Consider the following 23,781-nt stretch of genomic DNA (forward strand, 5'->3'; position numbering starts at 1 on the left):
TAAATACAATAATTTGATTGGATGAATGATTGATGATTCAGAAATAAAAAGGAAACATATCTTCCCACAGTAGACCTAGCTTTTAACTGTTTAGTCCAAGATAGTTCACAGTTACCCCTAGTTTTTCACATTCTTAGGTGTTCATTTGTTGTTTCTACAGACGGTGTCCTTGATTTGTCCACTAAGAAAAGTCCATGTGCTGGCAACACTTCCCTCAGCCATTCTCCAGGTTGCTCCAATACTCAAGGGAACGGGTAAGGGAAAATATTTGCAGCTTTTTCATAATCTATCTTAAGTGATTTATTACAGATTGATATTAATCTCTTCTCACTTAAAAAAAATGGAACCCCTTCAGAGTAATGAATTTTATGGTGGATCTTTTGTAACATCAGCCTTTTCATCCACCATCTAAATAAAACTGCATTCTGAAATTTGGTAGCACAAGCAAATAATTTTACTTTAATTTTATTAAGTAATTAAAAAATGTGAAAAGAATGCATTTGTATTTCTGGATGTTTCAGTGGTTTTGTGGACGACTAAAGAACCTTAATTAGATATTCCAGAGTTAAAGCATGTCAATTATAATCTTTAGGTTGAAGGTTTGAATGAGAAGTAGACTTCATTACAGAACTTGGTACATAGGGAATTTTGGGGTTTTGGTAAATGTGAACTGTAACCATAAAATCTCTAGTATTGACAGTTCATAAAATATAATGCTACTTTCTGTTGCCTCTTTAACAGATGGGGTCGATGTGGGGGGATTGATAGGTAACCACCTCTGTCAGGACATTATACAGAATTATTATATAATTGGTTTTTGTAGTAGCACTCTTGAAAATAAAATTGATTTTCTGATTCTAGGAACTAAATTTCATAGTAAATGATGATCTGGAGTCCTTCATCAACCATGTATTTTTTTAAAAGAAGTGAGCTATTTTATTTATGTAGAGTAGGTTAGAAATGGAGATACATAGAAACAATGTTAAGAAGTTGTTGTGGAATTGTTAGATATGAAAAACAACCTTCCTAATAATCCTAAACAACATTTAGGATTAGTTTCAGAATATAAGGTTATACAAAGATTTAAGGAAACAAAGAGACATCAAAATAGCTTTTTGAAATATGCTCTTAGCTATCATAAAAAAAAGTATCCCTTCCTATTAATGCTTTTGTGTAGTATCTGCTACTACAACACTTTCCCTGTTATTTTTCCTTCATGTTTCATTTTCTCTGACTTTTCAAAATGAAAAATAAAACTTCCCCTTAATTTTATCCATTTTGTTTTTTAGAAAGTATTTACCTTTTCTTTTTTCACCTTTCTTTTCTTCAGATACTGATTTAAATTCAATATTTCCCTCTCAGTGAATTCTGTTCTTATATCATAGTATTATGAAACATTTGGAAATTTTTCAGGAATCCAAGTAGTTTTAATAAATGAAACTCTTAGGTAAGACTTACTTGTGATGTAGTGGGAAAACCAGCATAATATTTTGTTTAAAGTTTGTCTGTGCAGATCATACCTTCACATTGGAAATTATTTCTACTTTTTTATTTTGTGGAATTCAAATCAAGTTCTCTAGTCTCTTAAATGAGTTAGCCGTACCGCCCTAATTTTAGGTTAAGTTTTGGTATTAACCCTAGTGTCTTACTTTTACTTATAACACAAAGCCCACAAGGGAAAAAAAATCTAGCATGTTATTTTTGTAGCTATAATAGAAACCATACCAGTATGTCTGATTTCTTATTCACTTTCTTGTCTAGATTTTATTAATTTATCTCTTTTTGGGGGCATGCTTTACCATTCGCCATTATTGACCTTGATAATCTGCCGTCATTGTGAAAGTCTGACACTTGCAAACTAGTATAAGACTGTATTTGTAGTTGGGGTGGGGGGATGGGCTAAGTACTAGTAGTTCATGAAATCTTTAACTTATGGTAGTATTCTTTGGGAGCCATCAACTTAATTTATAAGTAGAAATTACTACTCCACAAATAATAGATTTTTAAAATGAAGTTTAAAAGACATACAACAAAATGCTCATAACTTTGAAATGAACCAGTTTTAGTTGCATTTGAGGATTAAAAGTATTGGAGGTAAGAAAAGACCATTTCTTTTGAGCCTAGCATGTGTCAGATGGAGAATCAGAGGTTTTTCACTTGTGTTTCTTGTTGTGTTTTAAAAGGAAGCAGTGTGGTAAGTTGTTAATATGCAACTTCTTTGTTAGTGGCAATACCACTTTGCTTAATTCAAGTGTTAAAGAATGACAAGCTGTTTGGAATTGTTTACTTTTTGATGATGAGCGGCAGCTTTTTGCGTGGATTAAATGAGCACCCATTCATGACCTTCACTATTGTGAACAGTTCAGATTTTGTAGCAGTTTGTCCAATGTGTGTTGAATGTGTTACATCTTAAAATTATTTGGCTTACTCTTTTATTACTGTACTTGTTTAGTGGTAACGTCACATTAATAACACAGCTGTGTATAGAGCTATGGAGACTGACGATTACTTTGTAATTTATAATTAAGGTGCTATTTTCAGACAGTTGCGCGAAGCCTTTCTCCTCCGAAAATTTGTGAACCCAACCAGAGACCAGCTGACAGGTTTCATTTTTCTTTGCCCAAAAAGCTCCTGGTTTTTGTTTTTGTTTTTTGTTTTTGTTTAATTTTTGTTTTTGTTTTTGGTTTTTGGTTGTTTTTTTTTTTTTGTGGACAAGTTTTAAAATGACTGCTGAGACCTTTTTTAAATTTTAGAGAGAGAGAAAATAAATAACACAAAGTGATGTTACCCAAGCAAGGCCTTCTAATAAAGGAGTGGTCCCCTCACCCATCCCTCCCTTCCTGTGCAAGTCCTGCTCACATCAGTTTCCTTCCATCCAATTAGGCGACCTGGGAGACCCAGCCAGCACCGTCCGGACGGACTTCGGAGTGGTGATGGGGTACCTCCAAGAAGCCTACAGGATGGAACCAGGGAAGGTTTTGGCCACTCCACATCTCTCAAAGTTCCACTGGCGCGATCACTGCAGATTAGTGAAGAACTACTGAGCAGAAACCAGTTCTCCTCAGCTGCCAGCCTTGGGTCATCTGGATTGCAGAATCATGGGCAGCACTTAATCTTATCCAGGGAGGCCTCTTGGGCAAAACCACATTATGAATTCAACTTCAGCCGCATGAAATTCAGGGGAAATGGTGCACTCAGCAACATCAGCGACCTTCCTTTTATTACAGAAAACTCTGCCTTTCAAAAAATGGCACTTCAAACTAAACAAGATGGAAAAAAGGACATGAGCCATTCATCTCCTGTAGATTTAAAGATACCACAAGTTCGAGGCATGGACCTTTCATGGGAGTCCCGCACTGGTGACCAGTATAGTTATAGTTCTTTGGTCATGGGTTCACAAACGGAGAGCGCGCTTAGTAAAAAGTTAAGGGCTATTCTTCCAAAACAAAACAGAAGAAGTATGCTGGATGCTGGACCGGATTCTTGGGGCTCAGATGCTGAGCAGTCTACCTCTGGACAGCCATATCCCACATCGGATCAAGAAGGAGACCCAGGCTCCAAGCAGCCTCGGAAGAAAAGAGGGAGATATAGACAGTACAACAGTGAAATACTGGAGGAAGCAATCTCAGTGGTTATGAGTGGAAAAATGAGTGTTTCCAAAGCTCAGAGTATTTATGGGATTCCCCACAGTACACTGGAGTACAAAGTAAAGGAGAGGCTGGGCACTTTGAAAAACCCTCCAAAGAAAAAGATGAAATTAATGAGGTCGGAGGGTCCAGATGTTTCAGTAAAGATTGAATTAGATCCCCAGGGAGAGGCAGCACAAAGTGCAAATGAATCAAAAGATGAGTAGGAATACTGTAGAGTGCCAATTACTTTACAAACTGGGTGAGCACTACTGCATTGTTCAGTTATCATTGAATGCACCTGATGCCATTTACTGTAACACTTGTTCTTTGCAGATTTTGCAGGGACACCCAGGTGAAAGGTGCATTCTGAATGTTGCATTTTTTGAAACTTTCCATGTGCAGTATGGCTCAAAATACCTTTTTTTAAAACCACACACACAAAAAAAACCTCCCCTCTGCCCCTGGCCTTTTGTATGTTTCTCTATAATTTAGAGAATTGAGTTACCTCACAGAAAATGCAGATTTATGGAAGTGGACTCCTTGCCTGTAGACCCAGTGTCCTTTTTTTCTGAGAGGGGAGGGAGTTACTATCATAAATACCTTTTTTGTTGTTGTTGTTGTTTGTTTTTAAAGGCCACTTTTTAAACCCAACTCTCTACTTAGAGCTTTATTGTTCATAATTAGAAAGCCATCTTATATTCAAAAATTATCCAGAATTTTCTTTCTCCTTGGATCCAGCTAATTGAAGTATTACAGTAAATTACTTGCTCTTTAGATAGGGTAAATCTCTTGAGCTCGTGGAGATTACTTATCTCCTTAATGATTATAAGTAATCAATTGGATCTTAAAACATTTTATTATTTTCTTTAAAAATTAATTTCATTTTAACATTAATAATCTGTTTAGTGCTCACCCAATGGGAATGGGAGGGAGGGTAAAAGGTACATACACTACCTTCAAAAATGCTTCAGTTAATTACTTTGTAAACACTACCTTCGTTTTAATTTGTTTGGGATTTTCTAAGGGTAGGATTTGATCTCACCAGTTTGTGAGGATGTAGCCTTATCTCATGGAGGACACGCTCCGTTTTTACTCAGGAGCAGTCAGGGTACATTAAATGATACAATAGAGTATGCCTCATTTTTTAGCAAAACTAGATTTCTTTGTAACCTTAAACCCTTTTTACAGATTTGATTATGCGTTTACTAACTACTCTGTGTAGTTCCAGGAATTGGTTTAAATTATTTCAGATCTGTATGTTAGGGTTGGGGAAATAGGGAAGGGAAATGTGTATAACTGTGATCTTTTAAAAATGATCTCTTGACATTACAACCTCAGTAATTTGCCCAAATGACCACATTGATGAAGGATCCATTTTTTGTGTTGATGGGAAAAACACAAACCCAAAGGTAGCCTAATTTAATTTAGGTTACACATCACATTTAGCTACAATTCAGTCATGACTAAAGATCCATAGGGTGTTTCCTTCTTAAATAATCCTTTTGCTAGTAGCAGGTGTTGTGATTTTTTTGTTTTTTGTTTTTTTGGGGGGTCGCGCGCTCGCGTGTGTGTGTGTGTGTGTGTGTGTGTGTGTGTGTGTGTGTGTGTGTGTGTGTGTGTGTGGTCGTCTATCATCATTTCTCCCTCCTCCCTTCTCCTTTTCCAGTTTTTAATAGTAATAGGTTCCAGTAATAGATTTTTAATAGTTGCTTAGCACACAATACTTAGACATTTTCAGATCATGTTAATATAAGCACTCCTTAAACTTTTAATTTTTTTTTGAGGTGGGTTTTTAAAACTCCTAGTAGACTTGGAACTAAGTTTGGATAATACATTTTTCTAGTATTTCTACAACAACCATCCATAACTGGGTGAAGCCCACAGAATTTAATGCTATATAAGTCAGAATTATTGACTGTGGAAAACAAAATAAAAGCACTGCATACATCCTATAAATTAAAATCAATTGGGAAGAGTTTTTAGGCCTTTTCCATTTTTTTAATTGCTCAACCAAAAGAATAAAAATGACAAGCATTGTACTTGGGCATTGATTAAATTGAAGATGTAATTAAGAACTGATACCAATATTTCACAGTGAAGAAAGACTAGGTAGGCCCAAGACTGCATGATTTTGTTTGTTTGAAAACTTTGGAGCAGTTAATTAAATTAGCCTTTTTTAGGTTAAGGGTTGTTTTTCCCCCCTGCAACTTATCTGTTCAAAGGTTAGGCACACCATTGCTGTCACTTAAAAATATGCACTGCTCATTTTTAACATAGACTGGGCTTGGGGCCCTTGTTTGCTTCAGTTACTTTTTGTGATGATTTAAAGACTGAATTGAGCCTGCTTACTCTTAGATTTCTAGTTGTCATCTGAATATAATAAGCAGTTTGAGTTCAGTAGCAGTATGTAAACTCTGCAGTATTTTCCAGCATAGCTGGAAGTTGCAATAAAAATGCATTGTTAAATGTGTGGCTTCATCTGCTGTTGAAGGAAGTTGTAGAAAGTTTGCTGCGAGCAAAGGGCTACATTTTTAAAGGAAGCCTCCTATTTCCACCCTTATTACTTTTTTTTTGTTAGCACATAATTAATTGTAGCTACTAGTGCCTTCTTGTACTTGGATTATTCACTAGCTAAAGGTTGCTGCAAAAAGGCTCTTGTGAATGCAGTTAATTTGTGCATGTGCTATTTTTTGATTTGCAGACAGATACCATTAAAGGCCCATTTAAAAATTTGGCCCTAAAAGTTCAACTTTTGTAGAATTTTACTGTTCAGAGAGGTTTAACCCTATATGGTAGTCTATTTAAGTGATGTATGAGTTGAGTTTTGTAAACTTTGTCATTGTAGTGTACATGGAGTGATCATTTTACTAACATAAATATTTTCTATGTGTGTTTCAGTGGATGACAATCGAGCAGCAGAAGAATGGTGTGCCTACCCTTTAATGCTGCAGTTTAAAAAGAGAACTTGTATTGTGTCATTTCAGATTGTAGGCTAAGAATTGTAAATAGTGAAAATTTGAGTACTTCTATTATTTGCTTTGGTTAGAAAGTGAATTTTAAAACAAACCAAACTCTAAATGTTCTCAGATTAAGTATCCTGAGACCTGAAGATTGTAATATTCATATGTCTGTGAAGCTTTTTAACATTACACTTGAGATCAGTGACGACTTAATATTCAGGTGAATTTTCTTTTCAGAGAAGCTTTTGAACAAGCATATTTCCTCCAAAGGTCTCTTGTGTTGGCTTTTTTTTTTTTTTTTTTTTTAGTAATTTTTTTTAAGCACTAATTGCATTACACTGGTAACTGCAATATAAAATAGCCATTATTGTTTTGTGAAGCATGGTTGGAATTAGTTAGTGGTCCCTTTTAAATTTCATGAGCCTCTCAAAAAAAGACAAAACAAAAAAAATTTTTAAAAGCTGCTGAATATTTCAAAAGATATATATTTTACCTTATTGTAGGTTTTGTAAAGTTAGTTTGTAATATTCAGGTGCACTTTTAATGTAAAATTTTGTTCTCAAAGTTCCATTATACCATGTATTTCTTGAAGTGGTTCATCACATGGCTGGCTATCAATCTAGGTGCTGCAGTGATCCCTTAATGTTTGACTTCTCTTGATTTGCCGCTATGCTATATTGGCACTTTCAGTGTAGACATACTAGTTGTGTTTGGGATCATCTTAAATATGTTATGGGGGATTGTCTTATTAGCATGCTTAATTTCTGCTGACCAGAGGTTTGTAGGGCCCAGACCCCAGTTGACCAGTTTCTTTGTTGGAGTGGGAAAATATAATTTATTATCACAAAAGTCTTCTTTCTCACATCTTTTCTTAGAAGTGAATGATAATGCCACTAGGTCAGGGATATGTATTTAAACCTATTATTCCTACCTTTTTGTGAGAGAATGTTGATCACGATACGCAAACTTATGCCACTGTTAAAGAAAAAACACTAAGCGATTCTGTGGAAAGATTACTTTCTGGTATTTTTATCAGTAGTCTTTTGATTTCCAAACCAGTGTACTTTATGTGTAGTTATCAAGTTTGGCAGTAATACATACATACAATCTACTGTCATGATAGTGTGTTAAAGTAGGATGATAGGAAGTTGAGTGAGTGGTTATGAACAATTAGCAATCAGCTGTGAAATTTTTTCCTGTTTCAAGTACCATGAAAGATAAGGTTGTTTCCTTTCACACAAATTTTACATTTGTGTGAAGAATACTTGGAAGTATTTAAAGTTTGCTTTTATATTGAAATAGATGTTGCTAGTAAGCCTTTGCTGCAGCAAATCATGAATATGAGGAAGACTTTGTGATAAGGGGTCCTTATGTAGAGTTAACTGTATGGTTCTGGTGAGCAAGTTCAGCAAATGTGAAGTGTATTAGCTTTATTTGAACCATATTTCCTTTCCAATGTTGAAGTGCTTTTAAAAACTCTGGTTATCTAGTACCAATCATTACCTCAACCAATTGGCATTTCGTATCCTAACATTTTATCCTAGCCATGACATGAGCTATAAGGGATCAGATATTCTAATACTTTGGCACCATAGGAAGTTTAAAGAAATTAACTTTTTTTTTCCCCTTGAGAGAACTCCTTACTATATGCAAAACATACTCCTTAGAAAGGCTATGCTATAGCCAATCTCTTATCATCATGAGGTAGATACAGTATAGTATGTCCATTCTTCTTATTAATACAAAATGGGGGCTGTTCTATAACAATGGACCCCTTAAACCTCTTTGTATGCCTCTCTTGGAACTTACCTACAGTTACAGGGCTCCATCTGAGTTTTTGTGATCCTTTCCAGAACTTGAAACTTAAAACTTTTGGAGGGGGCCGAATTGCTTCTCTGCTTAAATTTGATATTTTGAGTAGCTATCAATATACTTATTAGATTATTAGGTGCCACTTTATTATAGCTGTTTCCCCCTTAGTTTTGAACCACTCCCTTCTACTTTTTCATTTCTTTTACCTGTCTAAATACCAGAGGACATTTTTCACATGAGCCATCCTTTCCTCTATATTCAGGTTACTGTCTTTGGTGATAGAAGATTGACAATGGACTGAAAAGCTCCCAAATAAAACATACTCAGTGTTTCATTAGAAACATTAAAATTTGATAAGCCAAGTCTTCTTGGCTTTCATGAAATAGTAGACCGTTTTCTACTTATTATCTTCCTTTAGAATTATGGCTTTATGTTGATACCTCTGGCCAGACCAAGTATATTGAAAGCTTAATGGTCTCAACTAAACAGCCCAGTTGTTGATGGGTTACTATGTTGTATGGGCCTGGGAAATATTCTATTCATATGAAAATGCTCTTCAAACTTCACTAAAAAGAAAAAGATAACTTTGTGGTGCGTGGAATATAAATCCTCAGATCTTTCTGTTTGGTTTTCTTAGGACTAAGTGGTTACAACTGAGCAGGTTACATGAATATGGCAATTGAAGGGAAACTGGAGAGAATTTTGTGCAATTAACCTCTTTTTCTCCAAAATGACCTTGCTTTAACCTTTAAAAATTGTTAGCCTTGTAGCATAACACTATAGCTGTGAGCCCTAACTCTTATGAAGGAGATGGAGATGGAGGTAAGGGATGGAAAGGGGATAAAAATGTGTAGGCTGAGGAGAGAAAGAAAGTAGGTTGAGATAAAGATGGGAGAGCTTAAACATTTTGTCCTAAACTCTGAAAACTAGTAAGAGGGCATAACTGTGATAAGGTTGAGCCATCTACATTTCTTGAGTCAAAAATCTTTTAGATCCTTTTTCTAGCCATTTGAGAGAAGCATCTAGATTAATTTGTGTTGAATTGGCAAACTCAAAATATATGAATTATGTACAAATTACTGATACTATTCCTTGTTGGAGGGTACTTTTTAAGTTTTCTGATTCATTTATAGCTATATGTTAAAATAGCTAAAAGAGATTCTGCAGAAGTCTAAAAGTAAGCACTTTTAGTTAATCACAGGTTAATTGGATGGAGCAAGTATTGTAGTCATATTTAATCTATATTATTTGTATGTAAAAATTTTAACTGTTTATCTTGTCTTGGGCTGTTATTGAACAGTCTTAAGGTAATTATTTTTAGACACTGGAAATGACCCTGTACACACATACCAAAAAACAAAAACAAAAACAAACCAGTTACACATATTCAACGATCCATACCTCTTAGACTTGTAGGTTTGTCTTGGGCAAAGAATTTGTGAAACTATTACCAGTATTAGTGCAGTCTTGGGTTCCTTGTTCTGCATAATTGTTCCCTTTCTCAGGTACCATCCTGAAAACACTAATTTAAAATAATCTCTTTAGAGATTAATTTCTCAGTGGATAGTGTGGAAGGGGCTGGACATAGGACACAGATACATTAGAACAGACTACAGCAGTTACTAGCCAAATGAAATTAAGATCTAAACTATTTTCTGCCCCCATCAGAATAATGGGGACACCTACCAATTGAGTTTAATAAGTACTTGGTGCTGCACTTCTATAAAGGCTTTTCTTTTTCACAGGTGATTTTTTTTTTCCTTATTGTTGGAAGTATGAGCAGTACATTTTACTGTCACTATTAAAGCACTTGTCTGACATTTAAAAAATACTGGAAAAGGGATAATTCAGCACTTTTTCTGTTACAACACTAAAGTCTTAATTTATCTTGTCTTCAGAGTCTTAGGTACTGTAAGTTTTAGAGTGATTAAAAAAAGAAAACAAACCATCTCCTAATCTGGGGTCAGATCTCATTATATAAATCTTTGTCTTTAGGGAAAAAAAAGATAACATTATACCTTCCAGGCAACTCTAGTGTTTGCTTGATCTTTCTCTCTTTTCATTAAGCTATTTTAGGGCTTAACAATTTAGATTTGAGAGGAAGTGGGTGGGTGGGGAATTCCCCTAAATAAAAAATTGTGTCAGACCATTATTGTCACTAGGAAAATGGGTAGAGATTGTCTCTCCCTTTATGTCTTCAGGGAATGAGCAGTATTTAGAATCTTTGGCTGAAATTCAAGCCTTTTTACCATGTAAATTTTTAATATTTGCTCACTGACATGCTTTTTACATCAGAGGACTGAAAAAAATGGATCTTAATGTTTTTAAGTTGTGGAATGGTATATTTCTAAAATGAAGGGGTGGGTGGGGAAATAATTACATAGGTTAGAATACCAGCATTAGTCAGTTTAAGGAATTTTAGTATGTAATAGCAAAGTGTTTGATTAAAAACCTAATCCTGAATTGCTAGTCTGTAATTAGGTGCATTCTGATTTAGGAGATAAATAGTCTTTGGTTATTGATATGATCGGTTGTATGCCGTGTTGTCGGAAAACCAGACTTTTAAAGATAGAAACTTTTATCAGATTCCCACTTGTTTCTTGTACTGATGGGATATATACTTTACAGCAGATTATTGCTGCTTTGAAAAGAAGTGTATACAATATACTTTTGGAGTGTTCGCTCATAATTCTTTATAACCTCCACTTGTTAAATTGTCAGACATGGGTATTTTATCAGTCCGCTCTGTAAAGTAAGACTAATGTGCTTATTATTAGCAAGCCGATTTGTTCACACTGTTTAAGAACCCTCAGGGACAGTTGACACACTCTTCGAACTCAATTCAGGTACTTCTCCTCTATTCCTAAACCTAGCAGTGACTTGTATTTTTTGTTTTGTTTTTCTTTTGAAGTGCTGGTAGCACATCCTTGATGAATGTCAACTTAAAACTCAGTTCAGGTATCCAGGTATAACTCAGCCAAACGGATTTTAAAGCTGCATATAACTCTCCAGCACACAGTGCCTCAGACACTTATAGTGGCATTCTGTATATTCAGTTATTACTACTGAACAGATAACATGGGGGTTCCTGTTAACAATGTATTGTAAGAAATATATGTATGTATGTGTGTGTGTGTGTGTAAGTATGTATGTATACACACACACAGAATTAAATTATATACTTAAAAATGCCACTAATAGCCAGCACAACTAAAGTAAATGACATTCCCAGCTGCTTCTATATATAGAGGCAGTTCCTTAATGTGGCTCTTGCTTCTTCACCATGACTACTACTAAATTCAAGCACTGGTCCTTGGGTGTCTGACCTCTACATTCTAGTTATGCAATGTCTTTAGAGAATTCTGTGCACTGGCCACTGTGATGGAACCAATGGGCCAGGAGTGCTTTGAGTTTATTAGTAGTGATTCTGCCAAAGTCGGTGTTACATTATTTAATATGTAAAAATGTCAAAGAATCAGCAGAGGTATAGAGAGGGAGGGGGGATGAGAGGTTCCTGCATGAAGCAGGCACTTCCATCTAATTGGTAATCTTTAACCTCTTGATAGCAAGTTTCTTCTGATGTGAAGTTCTAATTAGTCCTTTGCATCTTTAGAGAAGAATTCAGTCTACAAGAGAGTAATCTTTAAACACATCTTTTAGTTACTGCAGTGTTAGCTGTGGTTAGCAAAACAGATTATTCCTCTGCTTTTTTATTTGATATCTTACATATAAAAAGAATTCTCTTTCCATTTGTATAACTCATAGTCTTTGAAGATATGAAAAATGGCATTTATCAGTTTCTAGAAGCTCAAGTGTCATGAAAAAATATATAACAGGAACCCCTTTTACTCTTATGGACCTCATTTCAATACTGTTTACAGTTTGACGGAATTGTATAATTTAATATTTCTCTTGTACTGTAGTTTATATTTATTTACAGATTTTTTTGTACTGTGTGATTTGAACTTTTTGTTTCTTGCTATGATCAATGTTTTATGTAGTAGAGCACTTATGATCACAAATTAAGGTTTTTGGTTTGATTGCACTACATTAATTTTTTTAATGCAGTTCTGATTTTTGACTGGACTAAATAAGCTGTGTCTTAATGTATGTGATAAGTACTTAAATTTTAATCCATGTGGTCCCTTCCTCCCCCCCCCCCCTTTTTTTTTTTTTTTTTTTTTTTTGCATTATATGTCAGAAGCGATAGTTCTTTCGTGCATGTGTAAACTTAATGGCTCCATTGTATTATTTGACCATGACATTTTGGAAGAACATTCCCAGCTGTAATGTTGTGTATGGTAGTTCTCACTGGATGCTAGACTTTTCAAAACCACTATTCTTCTAATAAATTTTGTTGTGAAAAACTTTTAAAAGTTTTATTCTTTTTATTTTGTTTAAATATTTTAAATGACATGGAATGATAATAATATGAGGGGCAAAAGTTATATACTATAAACAAATGTGGCAAAAAATATTTGATGCATTTTTACCATTGGTGAATTTCCAGATGAAATCCCTTTATAAGTAGTTAAATTACAGTGTTCAGATGAAACGCCCTGGCCATTATACTATTTAGCTCTTTCCTTGGGTAACTTTTTTTAAAGCTATTTAGTAAAAATGAGAACACAATTTTTAGCAAAGTTAAGCAAACTTAAGATAAGTGAACTTTTTCTTTGGAGACTAGATTTATCCTTTTTCTGAATGTAATACTATGTAAGAGTTATTTTTAAGTGAAAGTAACAATTTACTTAGTAGTATTTGCTCTTTGGAATGCTGGACTCTGCATATAATGGACAAACCATAAGGAAAATGTTAACAGATTAATCTTTCTAAAAAACCATACACACGATCTTAGTGCATCTTAGCCAATAGATATACGCAGGTTATGTAGACATGGAGTACAAAGGGAATTACAATTTTAAAGACTTCAATAGAAGTGCCAAACCTTTGAGACTCATGCTTTTGTATTGGGCTTAAACTGGTTGAAATAGTTTTCCTGCAATTTCAATTACATCCTTGGTTTTCAAATGGAGTACTATTTATTATGATAAATACTTGAGTGTGTGTGAAAAGATCAAACTAGGACTAACAGTCCTTGGCACACTGAACACATAAACTATATCCATTGTTTGTGTGTACATTTTTCTAAAGAGGCTTTGTGGGCTGGCCTTAGGAATTAGCTACCTAATGATAATGTCATTTCTATGAAAACTTTAAAGTTCCAAATAACTAACCCATTTTTAAAAGGAGTTTTTAAAAAATATTTATTTTGAATATATTCCCATAGTTACATGTTTCATGTTCTTTCCCTCTCCCCCAAACCTCCCTAACCCCCCTTAGCCGGTACACAGTTCCACTGGATTTTACATGTATCATTGATCAAGACCTAATTCCATATTATTGATAGTTGGACTAGAGTTATCATTTAGTATCTACATCCCCAATAATATCCCCATCAGCCCATGTGTTCAAGCAGTTGTTTTTCTTCTTTGTTTCTACTCCCACAGTTTCTCTGGATGTGAATAGTGTTATTTCTCGTACATCCCTCAGAATTGTCCTGGGTCATTGCATTGCTGCTAGTATGGAAGTCCATTACATTCGATTTTACCACAGAATATCAGTCTCTGTGTACAATGTTCTCCTGGTTCTGCTCCTTTCACTCTTCATCAATTCCTGGAAGTCGTTCCAGTTCATATGGAATCCCTCCAGTTCTTTATTCCTAAAAGGAGTTTTTTGAAATACAATCCATGTGAAAATAAGGGGCTGCTTTATTTATTTGAATAGATGTGATATGTAGACTTAATATTTGGCATTATTTTTCATATTGTATCTACTTGCATAACCATATTCTGTGCTCTGCATTATATATGTCTGTCTTTTGTTCCAAAACATTTTTTACGTCAGTTCAGTAAAGTATGACTAGGTAAATCTGATAGAAATGAATCTGACTTTTTTTTTTTTAAACCCTTTGTACTTTGGTGTATTGTCTCATAGGTAGAAGATTGGTAAGGGTGGGCAATGGGGGTCAAGTGACTTGCCCAGGGTCACACAGCTGGGAAGTGGCTGAGGCCGGGTTTGAACGTAGGACCTCCTGTCTCTAGGCCTGACTCTCACTCCACTGAGCTACCCAGCTGCCCCCCTGACTTTTATACAGTAGATGGATATATTAGGCCAAATATTTATAAATCAAACCAGATCTCAAATTGTACAACTGAAAATACCTCTTTTAAAAGACCTTCTGGTCATTTGTTGTTGTTTTTTCCCAAACATTTATTAATATTCATTTTTAACATGGTTACATGATTCATGCCCCTCCTTTCCCCTTCGCCGCCCCCCCCCCCCCCCCAGCTCTCCCCCCACCCATGGCTGATGCACACTTCCACTAGTTTTGTCATGTGTCCCTGACCAAGACCAACTCTGGTCATTTGTTTTTTAATGTAATTCATGTCCATAGCTACTAGTTTTCTAAATTTGGATTTTCATGTCATGGTTTTCTTAAAATGACATTATTATCTTTGTCATATTACCATAAAATTTTCTGCCATAGCAGTTTTACCTCTGAAGAACTTTGCCTTTTTGTGTTTGTGAATAGGTTCCCTTTAATCTTGTCTTTTGTCCACTTACCACAAGAAGTAAACCATAGTTGGGCCATACCCAAACTGACTATCTGGTTTGTTTAAAGGCTTTAAGTTTTTGCTTAGTTTAGTTCAACACTGTGATTTGAATACCAGCGTGCAGGAAAAATGTACTGTACTAATAATATACTCTTCTCTGCCATTGCCATGTCCTCCAAGTGTGGCTAGGTAGAAATCTCAAGAGTGCTGGATGGAAGACACATTGACTCTGTGTATGACCCTGGGCAGGTCACTTAACTGCTCTATGCCTCATTTTCTTCATAATGGGAATAGTAATAGCACCTACCTCAGAGAGTGATTTTGAGGATAGAATGAGATTAGTGTTATTTATAAAGCACTTTGCAAACCTTAAAACACTATATAGGGGCAGTTAGGTGACTCAGTGGATCGAATGCCAGATCTTGAGTTGGGAGGACTTGGGTTCAACTCTGACCTCAGACATTACCTTGCTGTGTGACTCTAGGCTAGTAAACCACTTAACCCCTGTTGCCTAGCCCATGTTACTGTTCTTATGCCTTAGAACTACTATTTAGTATTGATCCTAAGACATGAGGTTTATGGATTGTAGGAAGAAAGGAAAAAACCCTATGTAAACTAGCTATTATTAAGTCTAAATTTGTCCCAGCACTTGACAATTCTCCCTATTCTAAACTCTTCTGGCATTTGTCCTCTACAGTATTCATTTGTCATTCAGCATATCCTATTTATCTTTTTATTTAGGTGACCCAACTCTGCAGCTAAATCATAAGTCCTTGGGGGGCAATGACTATATCATTTACCTCTTTATATCTGCATTGTCTAGTACAGTGTACTTTTGGGGCTCAGTAAATATTTGTAGATATGAATGATGGTGATTTCTAAACACAATGTGGTTAGGTGGAACAAGTAATTCCATTTACTACTTTCAAATCTAAGCAGCTGTGATTCAGACTACCACTTTAAATGGCAAATTAATGATTGATACTTTCCTTAGCTTCCATTTTAACTAAATATTAAGTATAGACTTAATGAGGGGAAATTGCCACATGCATAAAATCAGCAATTTTATTATGAAAAGTATTAGAATACCTCTGACCAGTTAACCAGAATTTATTAAAGCCTTCATAGTGTACCTAGCACTCTACTACGTGATATGGAAAACAATTACATAATTCCACTACAGGCATATAAAGACATGATAACTGGGTATGGGATGGAGGAAGTTCTGAATTTTTGAAGTCTGTCAGTGGTAGGTTCTGCACCAAGCTGGAAAGGTTTTAAAAATGGGCTTAGCAAAAAGAACTATTTGTAATTGAAGACCATCTTAGTAGGGTTGGTCACTAGGTTGATTCAAAGTGATGATTTCTAAAATTTTTCAGAGACCATTTTTGAAGACTGTCTACTAAAATGATAGAGGACATGGCAATTTGCCTATGTGAAAGGTAATGCTAATGAAATCACAGATCCCTGAAGCATTAAAGTGATTACACAAACACTGTGCATTCATTTATTAATCTTTGGCCACAGAAATATACATCATGATCCTGTTGGCTAGACATCAGAGTCTTTTCCGCTCTGTGTCCAGCCTCACTGTGCAGATTGACTTCATTTTACTCCCCCTCATACACTCGGTGTTTTAATCAGATTGTATTTAGTAGTCCGTCTCCCATCTCCATACCTGTGCACAGGCTGCTCTTCATGTCTGAATTCTCTTCTCCCTCTTAGAACCCCTGCCTCTTCAGATGTTACATTTTCTTGACCACCCAAGTTGGTTGTGCTTTCTCCAAAAAAAATTTCTTTTGTACACATTTTGCATTTCTTTATGCATGAACACATTGGTCCCCACCCCCATAGAATGTAAGCCTCTTTAGTGGAGGGACTGTTTTTTTTTTTTTTAAGTGTTCCTATCCCCAGGGTCTGGCATATAGTAGACATAACAAATGCAACAGGAATTTCATAGGTTTGCCACCAACTAGAAGAGTCCTAATAGGCAAGTACTTTAATTTTTCTCAGCCTCAGTTTCCTCATCTGTAAAATTAAGACTATAGAGAGGTGGCCTCCAATGTAGATGTTATCTAATGACCCCAAGAGTATATGGTCAGCAGTCAGAGTGCATCTTCCCCTCCTCCTCTATTAGGCCATCCTAGGCTTGTTTGCACCACTGCTCTGCCCCCTCCCTTATTCTGCCTCTATCACAGTGGCCATTAATTACTCCTGCCATACACACAGTGAAAGAGAAGCACAGGATGATTCATTAGGAATAAAAGGATGTTTTGTTGCTTTCTCCTCAAACTCATACCTCCTCTGAACTTGCCTATTCTGTTGGTCACCACTCACAGTTTTCAACATTTGCATTTTCCTTGACTCTTCCCTTTTCCCCTCATCCCACAGTCAGTCAATTGCCAGATCTTATCATTTCAATCTCTACATCTTTTGTGTGTTTCCTTTCCTCCTTCCCTCCCTCTGTCCCCATTCCTATCCCTAATCATGACTGGATTATTGCAATAGCCTTTTAAATGTCTCTATATTAAGCCATTCTCTTTTCCAGTCCATTTTCCACACAACTTCTTAAATGATTTGTGTAAATCATGAATCTGACCTTTACTCAATAAATTCTAGTGGCTCTCTATTGATTATCTTATCCTTTTAAAATGTCTTTTTTTAATGTTTCATAAATATAGTCATACATGCATATAATTTATAAACATACATATATACACATTGGGAACATATGCCCCTAGATTTTTGCTGATGCTACGGATGCAAAATCTAAAAAGTTTGGTATTTACTAGATGAGAAGATCTTTCATTTTCCTTCTCTCCATGTGTCTAAGTCAGCACTATATTCTGCTTAAGATTAATTTTGCAATACAGAGAATAGAAAAAAGCATAGATACTAATTGTGTTAAGAGCAGAAAGTACAAAAGGAACTAGGTAATGTATATTAAAATATGTGTTAGCCGTCAAGTCATTGCAATAAACATTATTAAGTGTCTCCTAAGTGCCTAGCACTGGGCTAAATGCCAGGGCTGCAAAAGAAGACAAAAAACCTGTCTCTTAGCCTCCAAGAACTCACTTACCAACATGAAACAACACGCCAATAACTGGAAATAAGGTTTATACAAGATAAATTGGAGATAACCTCAGAGGGAGGGCACTCAGATTAAGCGTTCAGAATAGTGTCCTGAGAGATAGGTAGAGGGGAGTAGATTAGGTACTGCAGGTGAGGATGTAATAGTATAAATGGAGACACTGACAAAGAAGCAAGTAATCATTATGTATATTGGAGGCAATGAGTATCTCATCACGACTAGTTTGTTGGAAATATGGTTGAAAAGCTAAACAGCGTAGTTGAAATAACATTGGAGTTAGGAAAGATCTATTTGAATCTAACCTTTGACATTGATAATTCTTTGGCCCTGGGCAAGTCACTTAATCTATTAAAGCCTCAGTTTCCCTATTTGTACTAGGATAGTAGTTTATTGAGTACCGACCTTATGGGGACGGCTTTAAGGCCTTTTTAAAACTGTGAAGCACTAGAACTGTCTTTTGTCATAGTACATACTGAGCAGCTGACTGAATCCAAGGGGTGGGGCAAATCAATGACTGAAACTGGAAATAAATTGGATTCTACCCTGTGTTTTTGGTTATGGTAGAGGAGAAGACTTAAGTGGAGGATAGAAAGTATAGGTGGAAGGTTTTTCTCCTTAATAGCAAACCTTATGGACTATCAAATGGTAAGAGAGTCCTGGGGTTGGGAAGCAGTTTTGAAATGAGGTAGCTACTAAATACTCCTCCTAAGTTCTTGCCACCTTACAGTGAGTTACTTAAGAGCACCACTGCAAGACTACATGCCTCTTTCTGCCATCAATCCATAGCCCTTTAATACCCACTTGCTGATTGAAGTATTAATCTAGTATGGCAGGAGGGCTGTGGAAGCAAGAAGGAATTTGAAAGACAATGTTAGGGGCAAGGAAGTTTATAAAGAACAACTAGGAAAGGCACATGATTGAAAAGAGGTGTGGTCATTGGCCAGTAGGGCAGAGAGTCAGACCCCAGAACAAGTTATCTACACAAATAATTTTGAGAATTGGCTTGTTTTATAGTCTTAGAGTGTTTCTCATCAAAAGAAAGGCTACAGTAGAAAGAACATTGGTTTAGGAATCAGAAGACCTGGATTCTACCCAATTCTTTTTATAAAAAATACGTTTTTATTGACGTCTTTTGTTTTTTTTGATCACCATATTTTCTGCATTACTCCTGAGAAGGGGGAAGGGAATGTTATATTCCATATAACAAATGGTATTTTTAAAAACAGAAACAAAAAGTTAACTGAAGTATAAAATATGTTCCATGTCTAATAGCTCTGTAAGGGATGAATTGGAAATGGCTTCTTATCTCTTCTTTCAAACCTTGTACTTTATAATTTTCCAACATTCACTTGACTTTATGTTATGTGTGGTTGCTCTTTTGAACAACACTGTTGTATATTTTTTCCTTGGGTGTGCTTACTTTATTCTGCATCACTTCATGTAGATATTTCCATACTTATTTGTATTCATCATACTCATCATTTCTTAAAACATAGTAATATTCCATTATGTTCACATGCCATAATTTGTTTAACCATTCCCCAGTCAGGTAGGCATCTCTTTTGTTTCCAATTCTTTCCTATCACAAAAAGTGCTATTAATAAATATATTGGTGGTGCATGGAGACATTCTTGTTAGTGGTCTTCTTGGGACATAAGCCCAGGAGTGTATTTGCATAATTTCAAATTACTTTCCAAAATGTTTGTGCTTATTTACATCCCTACCAGCAATGTACCTATATTCCTACAACCTCTCTTAACATTGACTATTGCCATCTTTGGTCATCATTTTCAATTGGAAATGCATGAAGTAAAACCTCATGTTGTTTTAATCTGCATTTCTCTTATTGTTAGTGACTTACAGCTTTCTTTTATGTAATTGTTAGTATTTGTAAATTCTTTTAAAAACTTCATATTCTTTGACCACTTACCTAATGGGGAGTGACTTTTGACATTATATTATATCCTTTAATTATTTATCCATAGCTGTAGAGGTATGTAGTATGCTTTTCTAATTTTTTTAGTATGATATATTAAGGCCATTCATCCATTTAGAATTTATTGTGGAATATGATGTGAAATGTTGGTCTCAGTCTAATTTTTGCTAAATTGCCTATTAAGTTTCATTCTGTAAACATTTGTTGAGGATCTCATATGAGGACACTTGCAATGGGTCCTTTGTCTTATGAAAAAATGAGAATTAATCTCTGTCCTCAAGGCGTGTTTATATTTTGATAGTGTGATTTTGAGCAAATTATAACTTCTCTGAGCCTAGGTTTCCTCACCTGTGAAAAGGGAATACTACTGGTTGTACCATATATCCAATAATATTTTGAGATAATTGATGAGAAAGTATGGTGTAAATTAATTTGCACAAAACTTTGAAAATGTGAGGTATTATTATGAAACCATATAAGAACATTCAATAGTCATAGATAAAATATTAGTATAGATAAAATATTAACTCATCCAGATATAGCAAATGGCTGCTCACTTTTAAAAAATGGGAAATTAGGTACTCCCAAGTATTCTTCTTGGGAGGGTTAATTTAATTTTTATACACAGTCTAATTTTATTTTTAAAAATTTTAATAATGAAAAGCTCACCTCACATACTATATATTATTTTCATATTCAGTTTTGTGCTTTTGAATCTTTAATAAATGTATAACAATGAATAACACCCAAATCTTGATTTCTTATATGTTTCTGTACTGAGAAGAATTTTAAGTACTTTAATTTTAAGCTCCTCTACTGGGTGAGCTTAAATGCTGATGTTGGAAAAATATGAACTTCTATAGTGTTACTAACTGAGCAGCAACTAAAAGAGGGAACAAAAACCTTTTAATTGTAGTTTTATTTTTATTTAGGTAGAATTTTAGCCAGTGAAAGGATAAGCATTCCTGATCTTAAAGATTATTTTTATCTTAAAAAGCTTAATTAAGTAGATTGTTTAAGCAAGTTAATAATAACCTAAACAACTTCCCCTATAAGTTGTTTCTAGTGCTTTTTGAGTTGCTGTAGGCCACATAGAAGAACTAAACCTTTTCAGTAACCCTATTTGCAGTTGGTATGCATCCGTTAATATTATGGTTGTTTACCCTTTCCCTATAATTTCTGTGAAATGTCTTTTTTACTAAGTAGAATTTAGTGAAATAATAGTTAGATATTAATTAAAGGCTTTCTAGAATCAGATTTTAGAAGATTTACATTGTAACTCTTCCCAAACATACAGTTTACAACAGCATGAGAAATAGCCTATCTAATCATTGTTCCTGAATGTCTATCTACAAGATATGCCTATGCCTTATGTTTTGGTTTTTGGTATTTTGCCTCTGCCCTTGTTGCTGTTTTCCTTTATTGGATTGACCTCCCCATTTTTTTGTGAATTGCTGTCTTTTAAGGCCCAGCTTAAGATTTACTCCATAAAAACAGTCCATTTTTCACTCCAGCCTATAGTACTATACTGGCTATAAATAACTCATTAGCCAAATAAACTTGTATGATAGTAATTAAAACCTTTTAAAAACAGTGACCAAATCTTATCTATTCCTCACATCACCTAACACAAAATATAGTAGGTAAATAGGTTTTTTTCTTTTTTATTTAAACCCTTGTCTTCTGTTTTAGAATAAATAGTAAGTATCATTTCCAAGGGAGAAGAATAGTAAAGGCTATGTAAATGGAATTAGCTCACCCTCATTCATTCTTTAGACTTTAGCCACCAGGAATAATGTCACCCCACCCAATTTAGAATTAAACGGGGAGGGGGGAGGTCTGTGACCCACATGTGCTAGTAACAAATCAAAAACAAGTGACTGCCCATGGGCAGTCCAAAACAGGGTCTAGGCTGCCATTTGTCCATGTAAAACTGGAGATGGATGCAGGAAGTGACAAAAAACTGCTATATTTTAAATATGATGGTAACTTCCTGTGAGGGGCTTTTTGCCTTTTGAACTTGGTGTTGGAGGAGCTCGAGGGAGTCCTCAGACAGCTTCCCTTTGAATTGTCACATGGGTAAGTTAGGCTGACTCTTTCTCTTCCCTTAGTGTTTCTGGAGACTCTAGCCTCAAGGAAGCCTCTCTTCTTAGAGGCCTTGTGGCTAGAAGCCTTGTTTAAACTTCTGTGCCCCTCTGCTGGGGCCTCTGATGCCTCCCTGGTTTGGGTCTCTGGTCCGGACCAGAGTTTCTCTCTCTCAATTTCCCTACCTTCAACCTTCCTAATTGTAAATAAACCACCATAAAAATCATCTTGACTTGGGTCTGTTATTTTGGAATCGAGTAATCTATTCCTGGCCATCAAACTTTAAATATCAAGTCCAACCATAATCCTTCCCATTTTCCCCTTTTACAAGGCTAGGCAAATAGGGTTAAGTGATTTGTTCAGGGTCATACAGCTAAGAAGTGTCTGAGATCAGATTTGAACCCAGGACCTCCTGTCTCCAGGCCTGGCTCTCAATCCACTGAGCTTCTTTGCCGTCCCCAAGAGAATCAGCCTTGAGAAGGGATTGTTTGGGCTTTGTTCTTTTCCTGCTGATTTCAGGTACTTTGGTCTTGAATCCTGCCAAAAGCTACCTTGGAAAGGATCACTTGTTTCTGAAAAAACTGAAATTTCAGCAGAGTAAGCTGATAGCAAATCTGACTTCACTTTCTACCTGTGTGACCTGGGCACGTCACTAAACCCTGTTGATCTCAGTTTCCTCATTTGTAAAATGAAATGGAGAAGGAAAAGGGCAAACTACTCCACTGTCTTTGCCAAGAAAATCCCAAATGGGGTCATGAAGAGTAGGACCCGATTGAACAAGGACAACAGTCCTATAGCAACAACAAATGGCATTGGATAGAGAATGTAGTGTAATCGTGTTGAAATTGACTTGCAGGTGTGAATTTGTGTTGTCTATGTGGCATAATTTTAGGTTTTAGAAATATTCTCCAGGGAGAAATATTTCCCTTTTTTTGAGTCTCATAACAATTTTTTCCCATCAGAAATTTGGCTCTGCTAAAAAGCAAGCAAAATCTTTTCAGGATTCAGAGGATTGTGTTGCTTTTGTTGCTATTCTTCCTATTTAATGTCCTTGTTCTCCCTCATTTATTTGAAAAGCATTTGTTGATTCCAGTGTAAAGAAGCTTACATGTTAGCTATTGGGGATTAGAAAAAACATAAATATATAACCACATGCCAAAATGTGTCATTCAGTTTATATGTACTTATATAAGGTCAAGAAATGGAAAATATGTGATCTCAGGCACTTTGGGGTGGTAAAACATGAATCAGGTTGAATAGGTTTTCTTGAGCAAGGATAAGAAGGTAGAGGGGTAAGCAATTCAGCCCAAAATGGAAATGAACACCATCTATCTATAGGGGCAGCAAAACAAGTTCTGAGTTGGAGCAGAGGGTATTTTTTAAATTGGGAATTTGTGAGAGAACCCTTATAATTACTGTTGCCTAATACACTGCTTTGCTCGTATAAATAACAGTTAATCAATGAGCATTTATTAAGCCCCTGCAATGTGCCACACACTGTGCTAAATGCTAGGGATACAGAGAAAAGTAAAATTACAATCCCTATTCCTAAAGGATCTTACCTTCTAATTGGGAATTGGACAGTAGATGTCTAATAGAATTTCTGGTTATTAATTTAGGAACTAGAGAAAGCACAGAGATCATATGATGG

At 35.5% G+C, this 23,781-nt stretch overlaps 1 protein-coding gene across 1 annotated transcript in view; it reads left to right on the forward strand.

Annotated features, from left to right (window-relative positions):
- Window positions 1-23,781, forward strand: part of LCOR (ligand dependent nuclear receptor corepressor) — a 49,846-nt gene that overhangs the window by 9,086 nt on the left and 16,979 nt on the right. Inside the window, exon 3 of the mRNA XM_044665732.1 lies at window positions 161-254. Coding sequence (XP_044521667.1) covers window positions 161-254 — 94 coding nt within the window. The remainder of the gene's footprint in view (window positions 1-160; window positions 255-23,781) is intronic.

The sequence above is a fragment of the Gracilinanus agilis genome, chromosome 2 (genome assembly GCF_016433145.1).
Source record: "Gracilinanus agilis isolate LMUSP501 chromosome 2, AgileGrace, whole genome shotgun sequence".
Classification (NCBI taxonomy): domain Eukaryota; kingdom Metazoa; phylum Chordata; class Mammalia; order Didelphimorphia; family Didelphidae; genus Gracilinanus; species Gracilinanus agilis.